The 26,089-nt window shown below is 40.2% G+C and overlaps 2 protein-coding genes across 3 annotated transcripts; one reads left to right on the top strand and one right to left on the bottom strand.

Annotated features, from left to right (window-relative positions):
- The first annotated feature begins 1,735 nt into the window (after window positions 1-1,735).
- LOC111957919 (rho-related GTP-binding protein RhoF-like) lies at window positions 1,736-11,657 on the top strand. 2 transcript variants are annotated; one of them, XM_070436842.1, is made up of 6 exons: window positions 1,736-2,116; window positions 7,096-7,231; window positions 7,483-7,570; window positions 7,913-8,022; window positions 8,317-8,451; window positions 8,913-11,657. In XM_070436842.1, exons 2-6 carry the CDS (start codon window positions 7,109-7,111, stop codon window positions 9,069-9,071), a joined length of 615 nt encoding a protein of 204 aa, XP_070292943.1. In that variant the 5' UTR covers window positions 1,736-2,116; window positions 7,096-7,108; the 3' UTR covers window positions 9,072-11,657. The 2 variants fall into 2 exon arrangements, with proteins under 2 accessions (XP_070292943.1, XP_023834788.1); XM_023979020.2 differs by having other exon boundaries at window positions 1,740-2,116; window positions 8,916-11,657.
- LOC111958192 (calcium release-activated calcium channel protein 1) lies at window positions 9,478-24,631 on the bottom strand. The gene is made up of 2 exons (XM_023979390.2): window positions 24,373-24,631; window positions 9,478-12,445 (listed from the first exon to the last, which is right to left on the bottom strand). The coding sequence occupies exons 1-2, from the start codon at window positions 24,484-24,486 to the stop codon at window positions 11,888-11,890; spliced, it is 672 nt and encodes a 223-aa protein (XP_023835158.1). The 5' UTR covers window positions 24,487-24,631; the 3' UTR covers window positions 9,478-11,887.
- Between the last annotated feature and the right edge of the window lie 1,458 nt (window positions 24,632-26,089).

Here is a 26,089-nt window from a genome sequence, read left to right as displayed (position 1 = left end):
GCTACTGTTTATTATCTATCCTGTTGCCTAGTCACTTTAACCCTATCTATACAGTGCCCTCAGAAAGTATTTACACCCCTTTACTTTTTCCACATTTAGTTGTGTTACAGCCTGAATTTAAAATGTATTAAATTGAGATGTTTTTTGTCACTGGCCTACACACAATACCACATAATGTCAAAGTGGAATTATGTTTTTAGAAATATTTGCTAATTAAATAAAAAGGAAACGCTGAAATGTCTTGAGTCAATAAGTACTCAACACCTTTGTTATGGCGAGCATAAAAAAGTTTGGGGGTAAAAATGTGCTTAACAAATCATATAAGTTGTATGGACTCTGTGTGCAATAATAGTATTGAACATGATTTTTGGAGGACTACCTCATCTCTGTATCCCAAACATACAATTATCTGTAAGTTTCCTTAATCGAGCATTGAATTTCAAACACAGAGACCAGGGAGGTTTTCCAACCAATGCCTTGCAAAGAAGGGTATCTATTGGTAGATGGGTAAAAATATGATACCATTCCACTTATACCAGTCCATCTATTACCACAAGCCTGTTCTCCCCAATTAAGGTGCCACCAGCCTCCTGTGGCAATACACCCAGTCACTACAAAGATACAGGCGTCCTTCCTAACTCAGTTGCCGGAGAGGAAAGAAACCGTTGAGGGATTTCACCATGAGGCCAATGGACTTTAAAACAATTACAGAGTTTAATGGCTACTCGTAATTACAGGAGGCCTGTACAGAATAAAACATATTCCAAATCCAGCACAACACATCCATATTTTCAAGCATAGTGGTGGTTACATCATATTATGGGTATGCTTGTAATCGTTAAGGACTGGGGAGTTTTTCAGAATAAAGCTAAGCAGAGATAAAATCCTAGAGGAAAACCTGGTTCAGTCTGCTTTCCACCAGACACGGGGAGATTAATTCACCTTTCAGCAGAACAATAATCTAAAACACAAGGCCAAATCTACACTGGAGATGCTTACCAAGAAGACAGTGAATGTTCCTGAGTTGCCGAGTTACAGTTTTGATTTAAATCTACTTGTAAATCTATGGCAAGACCTGAAAACAGTTGTCTAGAAACGATCAACAATCAATTTGATTGGCAAGCGTTGCACAATCCAGGTGTGGAAAGCTTTTAGAGACTTACCCAGAAAGACTCACAGCTGTATTCGCTGCCAAAAAGTGTTTCTACAAAGTATTGGGAGTGTGAATATTTATGTAAATGAGATCTTTCTGTATTTCATTTTCAATACATTTTCCAACATTTCTAACTACAAATGTTCACTTTGTCATTATGGGCTATGGAGTGTACATGGGTGAGAAAAATGTCTCCCATTTTAAATTCAGGCTGTAACACAACAAAATGTGGAGTAAGTCAAGCACAGGAGGTTGGTGGCACCTTAATTGGGGAGGATGGGCTCATGGTAGTGGCTGAAGCGGAATGGTATTGTAACAAGTGCGCTAAGAGTCTGGAAGATAGTTCAGGGAGTGAGTGTTTTAATAAATTAAATACAAAACAAGAAACACAAACAACGCACAGACATGACACTGGAACAGAAACAATGTCACCTGGGGAAGGAACCAAAGGGAGTGATATATATAGGGAAGGTAATCAGGGAAGTGATGGAGTCCAGGTGAGTCTGATTTTGTTTTCTTTTTTCCCCCACCTTTATTTAACCAGGTAGGCCAGTTGAGAACAAGTTCTCATTTACAACTGCGACCTGGCCAAGATAAAGCAAAGCAGTGCGACACAAACAACAACACAGAGTTACACATGGAATAAAGACATGTACAGTCAATAACACAATAGAAAAGTCTATATACAGTGTGTGCAAATGAGGTAAGATTAGGGAGGTAAGGCAATAACGTAGTGGCGAAGTAATTACAATTGAGCAATTAAGCACTGGAGTGATAGATGGTGATGATGACGCGCAGGTGCGCGTAACGATGATGACAGGTGTGGGCCATAACGAGCAGCCTGGTGACATAGAGGCCGGAGAGGGAGCACATGTGACAGGTATCAAATACATTCCATTCGCTCCGTTCCAGCATTTTATTATGAGCCGTTCTCCCCTCAGCAGCCTCCACTGAAGTCAAGGGGTAAGAATACTTTCTGAAGGCACTGTATTTACCTCAATTACCTCGTACCCCTGCACATCGACTTGGTACTGCTAACCCGTGTATAAACAAGTTATCATTACTCATTGTGTATTTATTCCTTCAGTTATTATTTTTCTCTTAGTTCTCTTTTTTTTTTTATCTCTGTAATGTTGGGTAGGGCCAAGTAAGGATTCCCCTGTTGTCTACACCTGTTTACGAAGCATGTGACAAATAACATTTGATTTAATTTTGGATTTGGTTGTCAACACTACCAAATATCAACATTTGTGGGCTATGTACTGTATCTTCTGCTTCCATCTGTGCCACTGACTTAGTCTGGCTTTAATTCCATTTTGTCTACGAAGGAATATTTAATAACCCCTTATACTCATTGGTATTAGCCTATATGGATAGGGCTAAATTGAAATGTTTCTTACAGAAATAAATATGAAACGCATAAGCATGGTAGCAATTGAAAAATAAGTTTGAAGATTATGGGAAACTTATTAGACCAGTTCAGTACACAACAGTTCACCTGAATCCAAACATTACACTGTTGATTTTATGTGCATTTGAAATGTACTGTACTTTTTGCCACATTTGTTGATTTACAAAGTCTTTAAATATTCTGGATATATTCTGTAACATAAGAATATTCTTGGAAAATAGGGGATAAGAATATTCTTGGAAAATAGGGAATAAGTGCAACATGAGACACAAAATGTTTCAGTGAGGTCCTCACCTCTTCAAAGTGTGCACAGTTCCTAAATAAGTTCAATGCACTTTTATGACTCAAAGAAGCGTCTTCAACTATTAGGTGGTTTTCTGAGCTCTCCTAGATGTGCCGTTGAGGAACTAAAGAAAACACTTTTCTTTAAACACAGCTCTGCATCCCCGCCTTTACACAATTATTGTTGAAAAACAGGGCCATTTAGAAATCGAAGTTATCCCACTGACGTTCTGAGAACGTTCTAAGAACGTTGCGTAATGATCCCAAGGGAATGTTTTCTGGGGCACCTTAGTGCAGTTCCCTGTAAATTACCAGGATGTCACTGAGGACCCTGTCATGACCTTTTTAAAGGATGTTCTCTGGACTTTCATTTTACTAGTCCTTAGGACGTCGCGTGATGGTCCCAAGGGAACGTTCACTGTAAGTTACCAGGACGTCACTGAGGACCATGTCAGGATGTTCTCAAGACTTTCATTTTACTAGTAGGAAGTCATGTGATGGTCCGAAGGGAACATTCTCTGGGAGACCTTTTTATAGTACCCACTTTGTCCCCTGAACATTCTTGTGATGTTGTGTCATGGCCCCCTGGAGGTTTTGTCTCGTTCCTGGTTTGTCCCGGGGACGACTAGAGGACGTTTTTAGGATGTTGTTTAATGGTCCCTTGGAGGTCACCTAAACGGTCTTGGGACTTTGTCATGGTCACCTCGAGGTTTTGTGTAGTTCACGGTTTGTCACGGTGACGTCCCCAAGGATGTTTTTAGGACGTTCTTGGGACGTTGTGTAATGTTCCCCTGGAGGTTGTTGTCATGTGATGGTCCTAGGTGTCCCCTACCATTATAAGTAATGAAATGGTATGGGGGGTTTAACGTAAGTGGTACGCTGTTCAGCTAAAATAGTGTAGAAACCTTTCATCAATGACAGTATGAATACATGATCACTTAGTACTGATTTTTCAATATGACCACACCTGGGATTTGAACTCACAACCTGTGGATTTGGGTTATGCTTTTCGTAGTTCTGTGCCACAAAGTCTGTAGAATTTCAGAAGTCTCCTACACATTCATTACCTATAATACCTCTCTGCACTTAGCTTTGCAGCTTGCACTCTTTTGCTACACTACATGACCAAAGGTATGTGGAAACCTGCTTGTCGAACATCTCATTCCAAAATCATTGGCATATGGAGTTGGTCCCCCCCTTTGCTGCTATAACATATATCACCCTCCACTCTTCTGGGAAGGCTTTCCACTACATGTTGGAACATTGCTGCGGGGACTCAATTCCATTCAGCCACAAGAGCATTAGTGAGGTCTGATGTTGGGTGATTAGGCCTGGCTCGCGTTCATATTTATCCCAAACTTGTTCGATGGAGTTGAGGTCAGGGCTCTGTGCATTGCAGTCAAGTTCTTCCACACCGATCTTGACAAACCATTTCTGTATTCCTCGCTTTGTGCATTGTCATGCTGAAATAGGAAAACGGCCATCCCCAAACTGTTGCCATAAAGTTAGAAGCACAGAATTGTTAAGAATGTAACTGTATGCTGTAGCGTTAAGATTTGTCTTCACTGGAACTAAGGGGTCTAGCCCGAACCATGAAAAACAGCCCCAGACCATTATTCCTCCTCCACCAAACTTTACAGTAGGCACTATGCATTCGAGCAGGTAGCATTCTCTTGGCATTCGCCAAACCCAAATTCTTCCGTCGGACTGCCAGATGGTGAAGCGTGATTCATCACTCCAGAGAACGGGTTTCCACTGCTCCAGAGTCCAATGGTGGTGAGCTTTATACCACTCCAGTCAAAGCTTGGCATTGTGCATGGTGATCTTAGGCTGCTCGGCCATGGAAAACCATTTCATAAAGCTCCCGATGAACAGTTATTGTGCTGATGTTGCTTCTAGAGGCAGTTTGGAACTTGGTTGTGAGTGTTGTGTAGCCTACCACTTCGTGGCTGAGCCGTTGTTGCTTCTAGAAGTTTCCACTTCACAGGGCAGAAATTTAACGAACTGTTGGAAAGGTGGCATCCTATGACGGTGCCACGTTGAAAGTCACTAAGCTCTTCAGTAAGGCCATTCTACTACCAATGTTTGTCTATGGAGATTCATGGCGGTGTGCTCGATTTTATACACCTGTAAGCAACGATGTTGCTGAAATAGCCAAATCCACAAATATAAGGGGTGTCCACATACGTGTGTATTTTAGTTATCTGTTAATCTGACACTTATCTCATTGATTTAATTTACTTATTTCAGCAGTGGTGTAAAGTACTTCAGGACAAATACTTTAAAGTACTACTTATGCAGTTTTTTGGGGTTCTGTACTTCACTACATTCTGAAAGAAAATAGTGTACTTTTTACTCCATACATTTTCCCTGACACCCAAAAGTACTCGTTACATTTTGAATGGCTAGCAGGACAGGAAAATGGTCAAATTCATGTACTTATCAAGAGAACATCCCTGGTCATCCCTATTGCCTCTGATCTGGTGGATTCACTAAACACATGCTTTGTTTGTCAATTATGTTGGAGTGTGCCCTTGGCTATCCATAAATAGAAAATGGTGCCATCTGGTTTGCTTAATATAGAGAATTTTAAATTATTTTTACTTTTACTTGAAATACTTAAGTATATTTTAGCTATTACATTTACTTTTGATACTTAAGTATATTTAAAACCAAATACTTAGACTTTTACTCAAGTAGTATATTACTGGGTGACTTTCACTTTTACTTGAGTAATTTTCTATTAAGGTATCTTTTACTCAAATATGACAATTGGGTACTTTTTCCACCACTGCATTTCAGTTAGAGTTTTCAGCATAGTTGTTTAATGTTGGTGGGGCATATTATTCTCTTTTAATGTTACTCCTGAATCCCTATGTCTGATAGATATATTCGTTTTTATTCAGTGTATTTTAAGAGCTGAGATGTACTTTGAAGTGCAAAGTATAGGAAAATGCCTACAGATGAAATCAGTCAATGATACAGACATGGTGGTGTAGCAGGAAGATTGACATGCTGTGAACCAAGAGGTTGTGAGGTTGAATCCCAGGCAAGGACATGTAAACATACACAATGTAATCTTGTGTGTCAAATATGTAAGCTGAAAACACTATGTTAAAAGCTGGATCAGTGGTTCACCAATCAGGGCCTTGATAGACTTGGTGACAGTAACGAGGGGTGATGTCTAATGAAACTAGGATGTGCGTGCCCTGGGCAAAACTTTTTTTTTGGTGGGGGGAGAACGTTTCTTTGCAACCATCAGGGGACGTCCCTGGGACAAACCGGGAACTAGGACAAAAACCTCCAGGGGGTTATGACACAACATCCCAAGAATGTTCTAAAAACCTCCCCAAGACAAACCGGGAACTAGACAAAAACTCCAGGGGACTCAACATCCTGATGACTTTGGGTGACCATTTAGTGACGTCCCGGGGACATCTTAATGATTCATTATTGTTTGCAGGGAGGACGAGCTAAATAGGGGGGTCAATTTGATTAATTGTTCAGCAGTCTTAAGGCTTGGGGGTAGAAGCTGTTAAGAACCCTTTTGGTCCTAGAATTGGCGCTCCGTGTGGTCATTCATCAGGTGGCAAAATGAAAACAAACATCTTACAGTGAGGTGGGATCACTGTTTTTTTTTTATTCGATTTTATATAAGATAGAAATTATTGGATTCTACAAACAAGTACACTATGCATTAGACATTAGCACATAAAGGATCTACTATCTGAATAATGTACATCATCCCTTAACATTTGATCCACTAGGTGACATATGATTTCAATCTGTTTTGAAAGGGAGGAACAGTGCCAATTCTACCATATAGCCATAATGCTACTTGGCTGGTTTCCAGGACATAGATTAAGTGTTTCCACTTGTTCACTCTCCTGCTAACAGTTGATTTAGTTCTGCAGCTAATGAACAAGAGATTGTCAGGTAGATAGGTTAATCTTCCTTTTGATTAAATCTTTTCTGGCTTTTGTGTTCCTTGATGAGGCGTTGGTAATGTGTCCATTCAGGAATGGAAAGAAGGGGGGTTTCTTTCATAGGAGGGGTAGGTACTCAATCAAGAGGAGCCTCCTTAAAACCACTGGTAGAAGGTGACAATGGACCGGTAGTCCAGTGCTATTAACTCACTAGGTTAAGCTAGTTTTCTTACTCAGGTTTTTCTGCCATTTATTGTTCTCAAGTGTCTGCCTCCATTATCTCCTTCAACAAGTGGAGGCTTTTTTGCCACATTTTCATCTAGCTTCTCAGAGAAGATGTCCGGGGGGAGCAGTGGGCATACCAGGACGCGAGAGGAATTTAAGGTTGTGATAGTAGGTGATGGTGGATGTGGGAAAACCTCTCTACTCCAGGTTTGCACTAAAGGAGACTTTCCAGAGGTAAGACAACTGACAAAGCTGGCTGCTTCTCTTCTCTTATTACACTTTTCAGGGAAAAGGGTATCTATTTACATTATTTATTCAGGTACTATTATTACTCTGCATGTAGACAAATTACTGTGAGGAATGTAAGTGACAACACAATTTTATATATGCACATGAGATGACAAAAAGAGCAAAGTTAACTTAAACCTTTTTAGCTACCATCTCTGAAATAACTGGCCTTAACTCAATTTGTCTATATCTTTCAGAAATATGTTCCATCTGTGTTCGAAAAATGTGTCGCCAACGTGAGGTACAGAGGCGCTGAGTTTCGTCTGAACATCTACGATACTGCAGGTTAGGTCTTACATATCCATGCTTTTGAGAGCACCAGTGCACTAACACTTGGCTGAACAGGTATCCTGAGTTTTTAGTGGGCGTGTTGTGCTCATAAGTAGTCAGATCTACAGTATCTTAGAAATGCAATAACAGACACCCTCTGGTTGTTAAAGAATCATAATAATGTACTGTACTTTAAGTGAGGGTGACTGAGTCATAGTAGATTTTAAATAAAGATAAAGGAATAACAGATAAGGCTGGCATTGATTTAAGTAGCCAACTAGTCTTGAGTTTTTATTTTTTTTGCTATGCGATTTTCATGACAGATTAATAATACACATCTATTTCTGTGTATTCCAGGTCAAGAGGACTACGACAGATTACGCCCTCTGTCTTATCAGAGTGCCAACCTGATATTGATCTGCTATGATGTCACTTGCCCCTCAAGTTATGACAATTTGCTAATCAAGGTACTGCACTCACTTCTCTTCATACTTTACTACTCATCTGTCTGTTTCAGTCCACAGGAGGAAGAAACATGAACATACAGTGCCATAAATTTCATGACATCTACAACATAATTAATGTACCTGAAGATAGGTGACAATGTCAGCTGACAATCAGACATGTATTTCAAGTAGATGCAGTCACCCTCACAGGGATTATTCTATGGACTGTACAAAGATCCCACTGACTATACATGTATTTTCACTGCATGACATAGAATGTTTCGAATATCTAACTCTGTTTAGCATATCTTTCAGTGGTTCCCCGAGGTGCATCACTTCTGCCGTGGCGTGCCCATTATCCTGGTAGGATGCAAAACAGACCTGCGGAAAGACAAGGTCTTGGAAAAGAAACTGTGGTCTTCAGGCGAGAACCCCATCACATACATCCAGGTAGATCTCCTACATAGCCTTATGTATAATTTATACAGTATATTCAATGTCTATCTGCCGTACAATTTACATATCTCATTAGTATTGGGTTTATTGAAAATGCAATACAAGTGGTTTGTTGGGAAAGGTAGACTTTGAGCAGAAGGGTTGAATCAAAAACACCTTCAAAAGATCAATAGCAGTAATGGGATGATGTTAATGACAATGCAAATCCCCACTCACCCCAAATCTGTGAGTGATAATCAAAATTCTGAATCACCCTTTCTCCTGGACTAAATTTATTTCTGACATTTTATTTTTGGCTAGTTTGTGTCAGGCAGGGAACCTTTGTCATGCAATATTTTCCATTTGAAATCAGATGAAAAACTCAACAGGAAGAGTTAGCTCAGAATAGTCATGTAATGTTTTGTTGGCCTCTCTCAATTAAAAATATCACTTTTTTTTTCTTCCCTCCATCTGAGCAGGGTGAAGAGACCAAAAGGAAGATCAACGCTGACCTCTACTTGGAGTGTTCAGCCAAATACAAGGAGAATGTGGAGGACATATTCAGAGAGGCTATCAAACGAGCCATTGCAGTAACAAGGAAGACAAAATGGAAAAGATTCTGTGCCTTTCTGTGACCCAAGAGATAATGCTATCCACCACCGTGAGCTCCTGATAGACAGTGCTCTAGCCCTATACTCTCAGGGAAAACACAGATGACTCCTCCCTTACGACAAGTCCTCTTACACTTTTGATGCTGCCTGTCCACTGAATTTCCCCCTCTGCTAACCCACTTCCTTTGTGTGGTTTTCCTTCCTGCTATTTCTTGACATATCTTCAAAATGTATTTCTTTAAAAGAAACGGACAATGCCCTCAAGTTATAGACCCACAAATGAGGAAATTGGGTCTTCAACAATTTGAGCATACATGAGCAGGACATTGCAAATAATTGAAGGTACCATTGTTTTCCATATTGATGCATCCAATATTTTTCATTCAAAAGAAGGTTGACTCAAACAGTAATTCAAAGTACATCGCATAAGTATTTTTTAAAACTTTAATATGAATAAATGAAGCAACATAAGACGGATTTTCAGTAGGCATAGGGTTGTTATGCATAACGTAATCAAATATACAAAATGTATAATGATTGTCTAATAAAGAGGTCATTCCAATCCTCTGCCCTTTGGAGTCTCACCACAATGTAACAGAGTTACAGTATAAGACAATGATTTGGCACCAGACAATGCAGTGTATTCATATAGTAAACATAACTGTGTGGGGTTTCATAAGCCCCAGGCACTCAAAGACCTCTTACAAATCTTGGCCTCAAATGGCATTTAAGGGGGATGTTACAATCATCATACAGTATACACTGAGTACAAAATATTAAGGACACCTTCCTAATATTGAATTGCACCCCCCCCCCCCCCCGTTTGCCCTCAGAACAGCCTCAATTTGTCGGGGCATGGACTCTACAAGGTGTTGAAAGCGTTCCGGGTTGACTCCAATATTTCCCACAGTTGTGTCAAGTTGGCTGGATGTCCTTTGGTTGGTGAACCATATGAAATAGAGAACACTTATTCACAATTGACTCATAAATAATAAAAACAGAAGATCATGTGCCGTTATTTGATGAAAGTAAATATGTGCACTTGGATCACATTAAAAGGTCGAAGACAAAGATCTGAATATTTTGCCTCCATAAAAATGCATTTATTAATTTGACCTCTAGTTTGAAGTATTTTCTCTAGAAGCTACTTGTGATTTGTCATAAATGCAAAACAAACAGAGCTTTACAATATCTTTAAGAAAAGTACTTCACATTGAAGATGGTATTTCAACCTGACATGAGGAATTGGGAACCATATCCCAACCAGTCTAATAATTACATAATGTCGAGGAAAAGGATAAACAAATACACTACCGTTCAAAAGTTTAAGGTTACTTAGAAATGTCCTTGTTTTTGAAAGAAAAGCACATTTTTGGTCTGTTAAAATAACATTAAAAAGATCAGAAACACAGTGTAGTGTAGGCCAGCATCCCGGAGTCGCCTCTTCACAGTTGACGCTGAGACTGGTGTTTTGCGGGTACTATTTAATGAAGCTGCCAGTTGAGGACTTGAGGCATCTGTTTCTCAAACTAGACACTCTAATGTACTTGTCCTCTTGCTCAGTTGTGCACCGGGGCCTCCTCTTCTTTCTATTCTGGTTAGAGACAGTTTGCGCTGTTCTGTGAAGGGAGTAGTAAACAGCATTGTACAAGATCTTCAGTTCCTTGGCAATTTCTCACATGGAATAGCCTTACGAGTTTCAGAAGAAAGTTCTTTGTTTCTAGCCATTTTGAGCCTGTAATCGAACCCACAAATGCTGATGCTCCAGATACTCAACTAGTCTAAGGGCAGTTTTATTGCTTCTTTAATTAGCACAACAGTTTTCAGCTGTGCTAACATAATTGCAAAAGGGTTTTCTAATGATCAATTAGCCTTTTAAAATGATAAACTTGGATTAGCTAACACAACGTGCCATTGGAGCACAGGAGTGATGGTTGCTGATAATGGGCAGATATTCCATAAAAAATCTGACGTTTCCAAGTCATTTCTGATCAATTTGATGTTATTTTAAATGGACAAAAAATTTGCTTTTCTTTCAAAAATAAGGACATTTCTAAATGACCCCAAACTTTTGAACGGTAGTGTACATTTCAAATTCCACACTTGCATTTGTCTATCATGTAACAGTAGCGTGCTTAAAATACATTAACTCATCAAATGACCATCAGAGCAAATCTGATCAATTGTACTGACTTTAAAATATTAAAATATATATTCCAGACTGACTAAAAATCTAAATTCTGCTCTTCCCTTGCACCAGCACTATTACAGCAGTTATTACATATTATGCTCTCCTGACCAGTTTTCCTTTCATGGAAATTGGCCGGTTATCATTTTGTTAAATTAAAATCGAACTACTTCACAAAATGTTATCTTACAGTATGTTCATCCCACACTTTGTGTTTCCCAGCCACCATAGACAGAACTTAGTGTAGTTGTGTATGTGACATAACTACAAATATCATCTATGTAATGAAGATGTACAAAACATTTAAAAACCAATTTCACACAGATGCTCACTCACATTCAGCTATTCAGATCTGTTTCTGAAGCCATTAGGAAGACAATAGACATGCAGCAAAATAAAAAAAAAAGTGGCTTGAGTCCAAACTAGTGAACAATACAAAGCAAATTCTTCTGACCTCTCCCCAACTATTTACACAAGTAGAAAAAAGCCTAGAGCAGAGTCCAAATCCCAATACAAAACATCTGAAGAAATATGATATTACTATATAAAGTATCCTTTCATGGTGCTCATGCAAAGATACAAAAAAAACGAGTCAATAATACATTTCTTACAGCTGTGTACTGCTCCAACTCCCTACTTGTGTGTGCTCCCGTTAGGGGAAGTCGGCGGAGGAGGGCTGCAGACTGGTTGTCTCTGCCCTGTAGTCCAGCTGGTTCTGCAGCCGAGTGATATTGGACAGCTCCTCCAGCTCCTGAAACTGACGGTCAGTTTTGTGACTGACAAGAGAGCGGTAGAAGTGCACAGCGAACACAATAAAAACCAGTCCAAACGGCACCATAATGGAGGTGGAGACAATGGCTGCCTCCCTTCCATAATTGTCGGTGCTATTTTTAACGGTTGAGGGACTGAGGGGCAGGAACTTGACCCAGCACAGCAGAACCACCTCAGCCAGGAAGAGAAGGGTGCCGATGACAGTGGAGAAGGCCCAGGCCAGCTCAATGTAGCAGTGCATGCGCTCATGGGGCGACTCGTTGATCGAGTTCAAGTTGTGAACGTTGCTGACGGCCTCCAGGTTTGGCAGGATGCAGGTGCTGATCATCAGGGCGAAAAGGTGCACTGCCACAAGGACAGTGGTGCAGGCGCTGAAGGCTATCAGCAGCCCTTTGGGATACACATGATCTTCTTCCAGCTGCACCTCCACCATAGCCACCTGAAAGAGACACGATTTCACACAGTTACAGCTTGACTGAAAGAGCAACGTGCAAACAGGATGAGGAATCAGAACAATCTGAACAAAGACAATGATGTAATTTAAATCTCAACAACTGCATGTGACAATTCCATGTTTTTTCTCTATATGAGGGGTTGCAGTTGTGTTACAAATCACCTAGCAACCACACCGGGCGCCATGTTGGAAGACAAAGACACGGCGGTTGGAATCAAAAATCTCAAATTTGGACTCATCAGACCAAAGGACAGATTTTCACCATTCTAAATGTCCATTGCTTGTGTTCTTGGCCCAAGCAAGTCTCTTCTTATTATTGATGTCCTTTAGTAGTAGCAATTCGACCATTAAGGCCTGCTTCACGCAGTCTCCTCTGAACAGTTGATGTTGAGATGTGTCTGTTATTTAACTCTGAAGCATTTATTTGGGCTGCAGCAGAGGTAACTGGGTCTTCCTTTCCTGTCGAGGTCCTCATAAGAGCCAGTTTCATCATAGCGCTTGACTGGTTTTGCGACTGCACTTGAAGAAACTTTCAAAGTTTTTGAAATTTTCCGGATTGACTGACCTTCATGTCTTAAAGTAATGGACTGTTGTCTCTTTGCTTATTTGAGCTGTTCTTGCCATAATATGGACTTGGTCTTTTACCAAATAGGGCTATCTTCTGTATACCTCCCCTACACAACCGATTGACTGAAATGCATTAAGGAAAGAAATTCCACAAATGTGACTCACCACCTGGTTTCGGTCTTACGTAGCAAAATTTGATGTTTTAAAAAAAAAATATATTTTTTTTTTTACATTGGATAAAAGTAGACTCAAAGCTACAAAATGGTATATTATACACAGCATGCATTTTGGAACAATGGGAAAGTAATTTTGCTTTTAAAGTTGATACATTTGTAAACTCACTTTTGAGAAAAGGGCCCTTGAATGTTTTGGTACCTACTGGAGAGCTCTCCTTTGTCTACGCCCATTCAGCATTGTTCACACCCTCTTAAGCAAGCCCCACCCATCTCTTTAAGGATTCACATGAGGTCATGCACTAAACAGTGAGTAGTGTAGTAAAGATTAAGACTAAAAATGGTGGTAGCCTACAAGAAAAAATTCCAGGTAAACAGAAAGTGTCCAGATAAAAATAGTTTATAAATATTAGATGACGCTTACCCAGACACACTTGTCTGAATTGATGGGTCATGTGAAATAATTGCTATAACCCCCAGCCACATCATGTTGTGGAAAAGTACAAAATTGTCATACTTGAGTAAAAGTATAAATCATTTCAAATTCCTTATCTTAAACAAGATGGCACAATTTATTTAGTTTTTTTTAAATTGAAGGATAGCCAGGGGCACACTCCAAAATTTACAAACAAAGCATGTGTTTAGTGAGTCTGCCAGATCAGATGCAGTAGGGATGTTCTCTACGTGTGTGATAATTGGACAATTTTCCTGTCAAAATGTAACAAGTACTTTTGGGTGTCAGAGAAAATGTATGGAGTAAAAAGTACATTTTCTTTCTGAATGTAGTGAAGTAAAATTTTCCAAAAATATAAATAATGTACAGATAACCTCAAAAAATACTTTAAAGTATGCCCAAATGCCTTCACACCAGTACTGTTGCACATATCACATAGTATTCCATACATAAGTTAAGGCCATGCAAACTGAGTTGAAACCAGAGTGAGGTGCACATGTACAGTACATAAACAGATGCATGCGCCATATGTTTGTGTGGTGGACACTTGATACCGCAACGATATCATGTGACCGTATGTCACAAAATGTTACGACCACATATCAATATTCATTTTTATATATACAGTTGAAGTCGGAAGTTTACATACACTTAAGTTGGAGTCATTAAAACTAGTTTTTCAACCGAACCACCAATTTCTTGTTAACAAACTATAGTTTTGGCAAGTCGGTTAAGACATCTACTTTGTGCATGACAAGACATTTTTCCAACAATTGTTTACAGACAGATTATGTCACGTATAATTCACTGTATCACAATTCCAGTGAGTCAGAAGTTTACATGTACTAAGTTGACTGTGCCTTTAAACCTGCTTGGAAAATTTCAGAAAATTATGTCATGGCTTTAGGAGCTTCTATTAGGCTAATTGACATCATTTGAGTCGATTGGCGGTGTACCTGTGGATGTATTTCAAGGCCTACCTTCAAACCAAGTGCCTCTTTGCTTGACATCATGGGAAAATCAAAAGAAAATCAGCCAAGACCTCAGAATTTTTTTTTTATGTAGACCTCCACAAGTCTGCTTCATCCTTGGGAGAAATTTCCAAACTCCTGAAGGTACCACGTTCATCTGTACAAACAATAGTACGCAAGTATAAACACCATGGGACCATGCAGCCGCCATACCGCTCAGGAAGGAGACGCGTTCTGTCTCTTAGAGATGAATGTACTTTTGTGCGAAAAGTGAAAATCAATCCCAGAACAACAGCAAAGGACCCTGTGAAGATGCTGGAGGAAACAGGTACAAAAGTATCTATATCCACAGTAAAACGAGTCCTATATCAACATAACCTGAAAGGCCGCTCAGCAAGGAAGAAGCCACTGCTCCAAAACCGCCATAAAAAAAGCCAGACTACGGTTTGCAACTGCACATGGAGACAAACATCGTACTTTTTGGAGAAATGTCCTCCGGTCTGATGAAACAAAAAAAGAACTGTTTGCCCATAATGACCATCATTATGTTTGGAGGAAAAAGGGGGAGGCTTGCAAGCTGAAGAACACCATCCCGACCGTGAAGCACAGGGGTGGTAGAATCATGTTGTGGGGGTCTTTTGCTGCAGGAGGGACTGATACGCTTCACAACATAGATGGCATCATGAGAAAAGGAAAATTATGTGGATATATTGAAGCAACATCTCAAGACATCAGTCAGGAAGTTAAAGCTTGGTCACAAATGGGTCTTCCAAATGGACAATGACCCCAAGCATACTTCCAAAGTTTTTGCAAAATGGCTTAAGGACAACAAAGTCAAGGTATTGAGTGGCCATCACAAAGCTCTTACCTCAATCATATGGAAAAGTTGTGGGCAGAACTGAAAAAGTGTGTGCGAGCAAGGAGGCCTACAAAGCTGACTCAGTTACACCACCTCTGTCAGGAGGAATGGGCCAAAATTCACCCAACTTATTGTGGGAAGCTTGTGGAAGGCTACTCGAAACGTTTGACCCAAGTTAAATAATTTAAAGGCAATGCTACCAAATACTAAGTGAGTGTATGTAAACTTCTGACCCACTGGGAATGTGATGAAAGAAATAAAAGCTGAAATAAAGCATTCTCTCCTATTATTCTGAAATTTCACATTCTTAAAATAAAGTGGTGATCCTTAAGACAGGGAATTTTTACTAGGATTAAATGTCAGGAATTGTGAAAAACTGAGTTTAAACGTATTTGGCTGAGGTGTATGTAAACTTCCGACTTCAACTGTATATCAATATCAAAGTCTTGCTAAGTGGATGGGTCTCAACAGAAGGTGTAAACGGTACAGCCAAATGGTTACTTGCATAGTAGCAATATCAGAAATAGATATTGTCAAAATAAAATATACAGTATGTACAAGAACAATATCAATAACGATATCAGTGATAGACGAGGTAGTTACACGCATACAATCAGGGGTAAAGTGGTGGAGCAGCAGGATAAAAAAAATTGCAGCAACGTATGCGTGTGTGTTAGGAGAGTGTCATGTGAATAGAGGCACTGCATAGTGCTGATGACTGGTCCGCCCGAACCACGCCATGAACAAGGGAATCTATAGTCGGAGAGCCTGTTTCTGTTCTGCCCTTGACTTTGGTGAAGGTCATGTGATGTCCATAGCCTCTTCGTCACAAAACTCCCTGATCTTCTCAAAAAGATAAGTTTGTCTAGCTGTGTCCAGTCCAGGTGGTGCTTGTACAGGCAGACCTATGGGAGGAAGGATGTCAGCGTTGCGCAGCAGTTGAAACGTGGTCGTGACAGTCTGAATGCTCCTTGGCGACAACACCAGGCTCCAGAGCATCGAAGCTGTAAAACGGGGAATACAACAACAAAAAAATCTGAAGACATTACAACCCTTTACAACATCAATTCACCTCCCAAGAAGAACAACCTCATGCAATACAATGAAAATGACATTCACCTGAAGTGCTGGTACTGCTTGATCTGTGGCAGCGGCCTGAAGTACGGAGTCAGGTGTTGTTGCCAGACATAGCTTTCCACCAACACCGTACCGTCCTCCAGTCCAACCAGCTGTTGGATGTTGACCCCTGTCACTGCTGTCCTTCACAACACCAGCAATCTCAGACAAAGTGTTCACTCTAGTCTTTCTGAAGCCCTGCTTGATGAGGCCGAAGCACCAGTCGGGTGCAAACTAGGTGTGGCCCGTGATCAGGAAGTGAAGGTCCAGACTGTGATGGAGTTCGTGCATGGTCTGCCAGGCACAATACCAGAGCACAAATGTGTTCATGTTTTGGCCACTGCAGTTATCACAATTCAGGTCCACCCGTGTTTCCCCAACTCTGTAGTTGGTGAAGAAATGGTGCATGTAGTTGATGACTGCGCTGCTGCCTTTGCTTGCTTGGGCCAGCTCTCTTTTTGATGGGAGGCATTAGACCATTCTCCTTGTATGACTGGTGGAGGAGACCAGTCGTGTTCTACTTATGCTGAAAGAGAAATTCCAGAAAAAAATATTTTAGCATTATTATACAATAGATTGCGAAATGGCATTCTGAGATATCACTACACACAGTTCATACACGTAATGTTAGCTAGATAGCCAGCCATCTAACATTAGCTAACTAGCTAACAGCAAGCTTTAACTAGCAATACAAACAGATTGTCATAGCTACCTAATGTTAACCAAATAGGTTCAATGTTAGCTAGCTAACATTAGGCTATAACTAGCAATGCGAAATGGCATTTGAGAAAAACACACACAATTCATACACATAAATTAATATTAGCTAGCAAGCCAGCCAGTTAATGTTAGCTAGCTAAAAATGTAACTATAATCCCAATCCATAGAGTAACATTACTAGCAATACAAACCGATTGTCATAGCTAAAGTTACCCGAATAAACTAGGTTCAACGTTAACATCAGCCATCAAAGCCAGCTGGCTAGCTAACAGCAAGCCTTAACTTGCAATAAAAACAACTTTCTGACAAAATTAGAAATGTATAATAGCTGAAACTGTAGCTAGATTCTTACCCATATACATGGATGAAAGCATCAGGGCAGACTGCAACCCCTTTCATTAAATAAGACATCCTGTGTCGTTTCTGTTTAGTTTGCACAGCTTGTTTGGCCCGTTGTGTTCCACGGATATCAAAACTTGGTCAACTTCTTCCGTGACAAAAACACTGTTGATCGCCGTTTCTTCCCCATCACCGTCATCAGAAGATTCTACAAATGTCTTCTTCAAAATGAAAATGTTTTTACCTAAAATCAGGGATTTCCTCATCGTCTGATTCATTTTCAGATCATCATGGCACGATCGTCCTCCAGAAAGTAGTCCATCACAACTTTTTCCCACTGACCTTTGTCGATAGCGCCTGATAAATTCAGGGCAGCAATGTTATTGAGAGCAGTAGCAACATAAACCAACTAGGATCGTAATTTAACTTCTTTATTTGTATTTACAGATGGCATAAAAATTGTTAAGGCACCTGAATGTTCACATGTTCGATAAGGCATTTCTGGCAAAAAACACATTTTGATAAGAAAATATTTTTTACGTTCAAACAGCTCTCCTGTGAAGTCGTGACTTGCGACATACACCTAGTTTCCTGAAATCGGGTCACAAATTAACTTAAGGCACACCTGTTGATTGAAATGCATTCCGGGTGACTACCTCATGAAGCTGGTTGAGAGAATGCCAAGAGTGTGCAAAGCTGTCATCAAGACAAAGTGTGCCTACTTTGAAGAATCACTGATATATTTTGATTTGTTTAACACTTTTTTGGTTACTACATGATTCCATGTGTTAATTCATAGTTATGTCTTCACTATTATTCTCCAATGTAGAAAATAGGAAAAATAAAGAAACCCTGGAATGAGTAGGTGTGTCCAAACTTTTGACTGGTACTGTAAGTATTCAGACCCTTTGCTTATGAGACTTGAAATTGAGCTCCGGTGCATCCTGTTTCAATTGATCATCCTTGAGATGTTTCTACAACTTGACTGGAGTCCACCTGCGGTAAAGTCAATTGATTGGCCATGATTTGGAAAGGAACACAAAATTAAATAAAAGCACATTTTATTTGTCACATACACAAATTTAGCAGATGTTATTGCGGGTGTAACAAAATACTTGTGTTCCTAGCTCCAACAGAGTGGCATTGACTAAAATACAGTAGAATACAGTATATTTAGTTGTGAGATGTGTAAAGCAGTATGTAAACATTATTAAAGTGACTAGTGTTCCATTATTAAAGTAGCAGTGATTCCAAGTCTATGTATATAGGGCAGCAGCCTCTAAGGTCCAGGGTTGCGTAACCGGGTGGTAGCCGGCTAGTGATGGCCATTTAACAGTCACCTTGAGATTAGAAAAAAAAGCTTATGTCTCTCAGTCCCGGGTTTGATGCACCTGTACTGACCTTGCCTTCTGGAAGATAGCGGTGTAAACAGGCCGTGGCTCAGGTTGTTGATGTCGTTTTTGACCTTCCTGTGACATCGGGTGCAGTAGGTGTCATACAGGGCAGGTAGTTTGCCCTGTCTATACAAGGTCCCACAGTTGACAGTGCATGTCAGAGCAAAAACCAAGCCATGAGGTCGAAGGAATTGTCCGTAGAGCTCCGAGACAGGATTGTGTTGAGGCACAGATCTGGGGAAAGGTACCAAAACATTTCTGCAGCATTGAAGGTCCCCAAGGACACAGTGGCCTCCATTCTTAAATGGAAGATGTTTGGAACCACCAAGACTCTTACTAGAGCTGGCCGCCTGGCCAGACCGAGCAATCGGGGGAGAAGGGCCTTGGTCAGGGAGGTGACCAAGAACCCGATGGTCGCTGACAGAGCTCCAGAGTTCCTCTGTGGAGATGGTAGAATCTTCCAGAAGGACAACCATCTCTGCAGCACTCCACCAATCAGACCTTTATGGTAGTGGCTAGACAGAAGCCACTCCTCAGTAAAAGGCACATTACAGACCACTTGGAGTTTGCCAAAAAGCACCTAAAAAGACTCTCAGACCATGAGAAACAAGATTCTCTGGTCTGATGAAACCAAGATTGAACTCTTTGGCCTGGATGCCAAGCGTTCACATCTGGAGGACACCTGGCACCATCCCTACGGTGAAGCATGGTGGTGGCAGCATCATGCTGTGGGGATGCTGTGGGGATGATTTTCAGAGGCAGGGACTGGGAGATTAGTCAGAATTGAGGGAAAGATGAACGGACCAAAGTACAGAGAAATTCTTGATGAAAACCTGCTCCAGAACGCTCAGGACTTCAGACTGGGGTGAAGGTTCACCTTCCAACAGAACAGCGACCCTAAGCACACAGCCAAGACAACGCAGAAGTGGCTTCGGGACAAGTCTCTGAATGTCCTTCAGTGGCCCAGCCAGAGCCCGGACTTGAACATGATCAAACAGCTCTGGAGAGACCTGAAAATAGATGTGCAGCGATGCTCCCCATCCAACATGAGGGAGCTTGAGGGGATCTGCAGAGAAGAATGGGAGAAACTCCCCAAATACAGGTGTGCCAAGGTAATCGCTTCCAAAGGTGCTTCAACAAAACACTGACTAAAAAAGGGGTGGGCAATTCCAGTCCTCGGGGGGCCTGATTGGTGTCACAGTTTTGCTCCAGCCCCAGCTAACACACCTGACTCAAATAATCACCTAATCATGCTCTTCACTTTAGAATACAATTTGATTAATCAGCTGCGTTTGCTAGAGATGGAGAAAAAGTGTGACACCAATCAGGCCCTCGAGGACTGACGTTGCCCACCCCTGGACTAAAGGGTCTGAATACTTATGTAAATTAGATTTCCGTTTTTTTTATTTTCATAAATTTGCAAAAATTTCTAAAAACCAGTTTTTGCTTTGTCATTATGGGGTATTGTGTGTAGATTGTTGAGGGGGGGGAAAAACAATTGAATCAATTTTAGAATAAGGATGTATCGTAATAAAATGTGGAAAAAGTCAAGGGGTCTGAATACTTTCCGAACACACTGTATTTATCATCATCATCATCATCGTCGTAAATTAAAAACAAACTGGAAAGCCATTTGTAGCTAGCTAGCTAACAGCCATGGCATGGAAGAGGATGAAAGGATTAACAGCACCAGTTGTCAAAGGGATAGAATAGGCTACTCTGGATAGGGTATGTACTGTTGTAGGAGGACATTATGAAAAGATTCTCCAGCTCCAGTCCCTAGCGAGAGAAACTATGAGGAAAGAGAGATATAGAAACATAATATTCAGTACCGTCTTATTTGAGTATGATTAAGCCTGTTTCTTTGTGATGTTTTCTGTCGTCAGATAAAGTAAGCTGCGAAACCCTGTATGCAGATGAAGAGGTCCCAATGAATGTCCCAAGAGAATAAGGGTACATCCTTGTATACCATGTGTTGTGTGTAAATGTTGTAAATAAAAATAGTTTCAAAAAAGTCAAACACGAATAAACCTATTACAATTGGAGCAGCCAACCCTTCTATTCCAGCCCAGCACTAATACACCTGATTCAACTTCTCAAAACAAATTAGTTGATAATCAAGTGCGCTATTGCTGGGCTGGAATAGAAGTCTGCTCACCAAGTAGATTGGGGATCAGTGGTGTGAGGTTGGCTACCTCTGGTATTGACTTTTTTGTAAAGATGAAATTATGCTTTCATAATAATAGCCTAGGTACTTGTTACTAAAATGTCTAAACCTTTACATACGAGTTAGCTTACCTGTACACTTTTTATTTCATATAGTCAAAGTATTGATTCTTCGAAGTGAAGTGTTTAAATTTAACTTAAAACTATTATACAAGATGAACTAGTGTCAGTGTTGATTAATCACAGATCACAATCCTGAAATAAAGAGGGGAAGGGAATCTGTCTCTGATTTGTCTGTTGCTGTGTTGTATTCTCAAATGAACATGACCTTTTTGATCAGTTGTAAGTGCCCCAAATAGTTTTATTTGATTGATATCCAGAGAGAGTGACAGCCATGTGAACCCATTTTGCAGCTGATGATAATGGCTATGTCATTGCAGCCATAGGCCTACAGCAGTGTTTCCCAACTCCAGTCCTCGAGTGCAACCCAACAGCACACATACCTGATTCGGACAAACATACTTGATTCAACTCATTGAGGGCCTGACGATTAGTTGACAAGTTGAATCCGGTGTGCTTGTTCAGGACATCAATAAAAAGGTGTACTTTTGGGGTTACTTGAGGACTGGAGTTGGGAACCACTGGACCATCAGTATGATGACATTAGCCTTATGGGCATTTACAAAGGCCCCTTGGCATTGTGGAACTGAAGCAGAGATTAGCTTCTTCCAATGATGAAATGATCAGAGCAGCTCCTGTACTAACAGCTGTCTGAGTTCAGGTCTTGACGGGAAAAAGGGGTCTTTGCTTTTTGACAGTTCTTGAGTCTTATCTCCTTGGTGTTTCATGATCTGTAAAAATATTTTTTCACGTCGTCTTTCCAGCCTTGTTAGAGCAGCCAAATACTGCACAAAAATGTACCATGGTGATGAATGAAGTAGTTTTAGGCACTGTTATCATGCAGCTTGGGGTAGCCACTCAGCTGTTATTGTCAGAAGAACTGATGCGGTGGTCTTCCAAACATGGCCGCCAGGAGGCGTCGTACATCACCTAGCAACCCTCTATTGGGTGCAGGACTGTACAGGAAGATGTAGCCTAGCGTTTGTGACCAGCTGACAACTGTACTGGGTCCAACTTTCTGGTGGGTGAGTGACTGTCAGATTTGCTGCAGTTTATTTGTGGTAGGTTAAGGTTTAGATATGACTCACTAATGCCATCCTTAATTTGCATCTGGCCTTGCATAGTGGTTTAACTTGCAGACATTTAAATGCACTCAACTATGCATATGCAAATCTATGCATCAAAATTGCAATGTAACCAGTTTCATACAGAAATACATTTAATTGTAGGCCTAATGCATATCGTTAAATATGTTTGCCAGTTATTTTCAATCAAAACAGTCTTGGTTTATCCAGCATTGTAGTCAAATACTGGTAGGATGCTGCAACCTGGACTCAGGGGTAGACATAACATAGTAAACGTAAATCGAGGACGCTCCAATTAGTATGGTATGTATTCATTTGTGGCTGTCCATCATACGATATGATACAAATTACAATTGCAAACTTATGATATGTTAAGAATTCAAATTTGTTATGCTAACGTTAGCCACCTGCCTAACGTTAGCCAGGTGCTAATGTTAGTTAGGTGGCTAATGTTTGCTAAGTTAGGGGTTAGGGTTAAGTTTAGGCGTTAGGTTAAAGGGTTAGGGTTAGCTAAAAGGGTAAGGTTAGGGGACGGGTTAGTTAACTTCTCTAGGATAGGGGGCAGCATTTTCACGTTTGGATGAAAAGCATACCCAAATTCAACTGCCAGCTACTCATCCCCAGAAGATAAGATATGCATATTGTTAGTATATTTGGATAGTTTTAGAAACTTCAGAGTGTTTTCTGTTTGAATAATGTCTGTGAGTATAACAGAACTTATTTAGCAGACGAAACCCCGAGGACAAACCATTCAGAATTTTTTTTTTTGAGGTCACTCTCTTTTCATTGGGAATACAGATTTCTAATTGACCTTCTTGCAGTTCCTACCGCTTCCACTGGATGTCAACAGTCTTTAGAAATTGGTTGAGGGTTTTTCCTTTGTGTAATGAAAAAGTACAGCCATTTTGAATCAGGGTCACTTGTTGTGTCCTGTTTGTTAGAGGCGCATGACCAGAAGGCTAGCTACAGTTTGTTTTAATCCTGTAATGAACACAGATCATCCCGTCTTCAATTTTATCGATTATTTACGTAAAAAAATACCTAAAGTTGTATTACAAAAGTAGTTTGAAATGTTTTGGCAAAGTTTACAGGTAACTTTTGAGATATTTTGTAGTCAAGTTTCACAAGTTGGAACCGGTGTTTTTCTGGATCAAACGCGACAAATAAATGGACATTTTGGATATATATCGACGGAATTAATCGAACAAAAGGACCATTTGTGATGTTTATGGGACATATTGGAGTGCCAACAACAGAAGCTCATCAAAGGTAAAGCATGGATTATATTTTTATTTCTGCGTTTTGTGCAGGGTTGCTATCCTCAGATAATAGCATCGTTTGCTTTCGCCGAAAAGCCTATTTGAATTCTGACATGTTGGCTGGATTCACAACCAGTGTAGCTTTAATTTGGTGTCTTTCATGTGTGATTTCATGAAGGTTTGATTTTTATAGTAGTTTATTTGAATTTGGCGCTCTGCATTTTTACTGGCTTTTGGCCAAGTGGGACGTTAGCGTCCCACATATCCCAGAGAAGTTAACATGCTAAGTAGTTGCAAAGTAGTAAGTAGTTCAAAAGTTCCTAATTTACTAAAATGCTAAAGTTGTCCGTAATAAGATTTAAACTTGCGTTATACACCCACCCATCCAACAACCCTACTTTCATTTTTGCCTTAGGTAACCAGCTGTCTTATAACTATACCAAACGTAACATATCATACTATTTTGAATGTCTGATTTATTTGACTATATTACATCTAATCTGAGACCAGGCTGCAAATCATACTAATTTCAGTTTCTAGAATTTACTTTACTACGTTACGTCGTCTATGAGACCGGGCTGGTAGGATAGTCTACCGGTAGGTGTAGTTTTAAGAAATAGTGCGTCATAACTACATTTTGTCAAAGTTGTCATCCGCTCCAACCCATATGACTGGGTCCTGGTACTCACCATTGCGAAACCCGACAGGAGAGCTGAAGTTCTGCTCGTAGCCTTCAGCTTTGCTCGACTCAAGTAAAGTTTTCTCCAAGACAGAGCTTGCAAAGAATGCTCGTTCAAACTCATTGCTGGCTACTGGTAATAACTTTGCAAGCAGTCAACCTGTAGTTCTTCCAAGTGGAAGAGTCGACTAAAAATACACGAGCTGCGGACTCATGCGACTTGACATACAATTGTACTTCTAAACTAATTCAGGAAATGACACGATACTACCCACAATCCAATGCTGTTTCTGTTTGCCTTCTTGCGGAAGTTGTAGTGCGCCTATGAACATTTCTTTGTGGGTTGTGTGTCTAGTCTAGATCTGTATGGGTGAATGTTTGAATAGCCCACGTCAACTTCGTCTAAATAATGCATACAATGTGTTAAATACCATGGGATGATTATATTTGTTTGCCCATCCATAGTCTATAGAATTGCACAAATGTATAACATACTTTTTCACTTCTTGCATTTCAGCCATAGAAGATTGACAAGATTCTAGTACCAGAATTCCATCTGCAACAGTTCGATGCATCTGTGACTTTGGACGTGTTGTAAACTGTCTCAATGTGCTATTGGCTTGGTCGTGTTCATTAGTGCACATTTTATTAATGTTTTATCCAATTACTGGATTTGATAGGAAACATGCTATTTGACTCCCACCTAGTGGAGGCCATATCCTATATTATGACAAATCAATGAAGCCTGAGAATGAAGGCTTAGAAATAATTCTGTAAGGACTGCTTTTTTATCAAATAGTTTAATGTGTTTAACTTATCTTTATTGGTCTCCCTTTTTAAGCTATTTGGTGTGCACATTTATACTAGTGCAATGTGTTCTTCCCTTTTATATTGCTTTGATTGTATGTGCGCTCTCACACTCATCTCTCACCTCACACAAGTGCTGCTGCTGGCTTTGAGCATATCTGCCAGTTAAAATTATTCTAATTGGTTTTGGTGACAGGTTTATGCACTGACCAAGTACTCAAGACAAGGTGGGTGAGGACACTCATGTACTATGTCCCTGATGTCAAACAAGACAAGGCTCAATTAGGCATGCAGAACAATCTTATTGTATCTGTTAATGCCAGTTGTTGGGGGCAGTCTGCAGCCAGTCAAACTCGGTGTTGAACTAAATGTCCTGGCAAAGCTCCCAGAAACAGAAATTAGATGAAGTCCCTTGTGACCAGAAAAGGACAACAGCATATACTGCCTCATTTTCAAGAGTTTCATATGGACGTATTTAAAGAGTGTGACCGATGGCTATGGCACTAAATGTGTCATTTCAGTCTCCTATGACATTAAATGTTTCTGAACAAGCAGATGAGAAAATCAAAGGCTCGTGAGTCTTTCTCACCTAAACAAACTCTTCAGAGGTTTGTAGAATCGTTTTCCAGTATAATGCGCATTGCGCAGTAGTTTCTATTTTGTGGGGTACTCGGTGGGATGAGGGGGGGCGTGTGCAGCTGTCTCTTTTAATCTAACAATTGTATTGTAATATTCCATTTCATTTGTTCATATGCACAGATGCAAGAAATGAATTGAACAACAACAAAATAAGGTTATGGACATTATTAAAACAGACATACAGTATAACGTTGATGATGACACACTTTTGTGAAATTGGTAATACTTTTGCAGCAATTCATTTAATTATTCCAAAGAAAGTACTCAATGTCCTACATGAG

This window comes from Salvelinus sp. IW2-2015, linkage group LG33 (assembly GCF_002910315.2).
Source record: "Salvelinus sp. IW2-2015 linkage group LG33, ASM291031v2, whole genome shotgun sequence".
Taxonomy (NCBI): Eukaryota; Metazoa; Chordata; class Actinopteri; order Salmoniformes; family Salmonidae; genus Salvelinus; species Salvelinus sp. IW2-2015.
The sequence above is the reverse complement of the archived record's forward strand: the minus strand, read 5'-3'. Positions and strand labels throughout refer to the sequence as shown.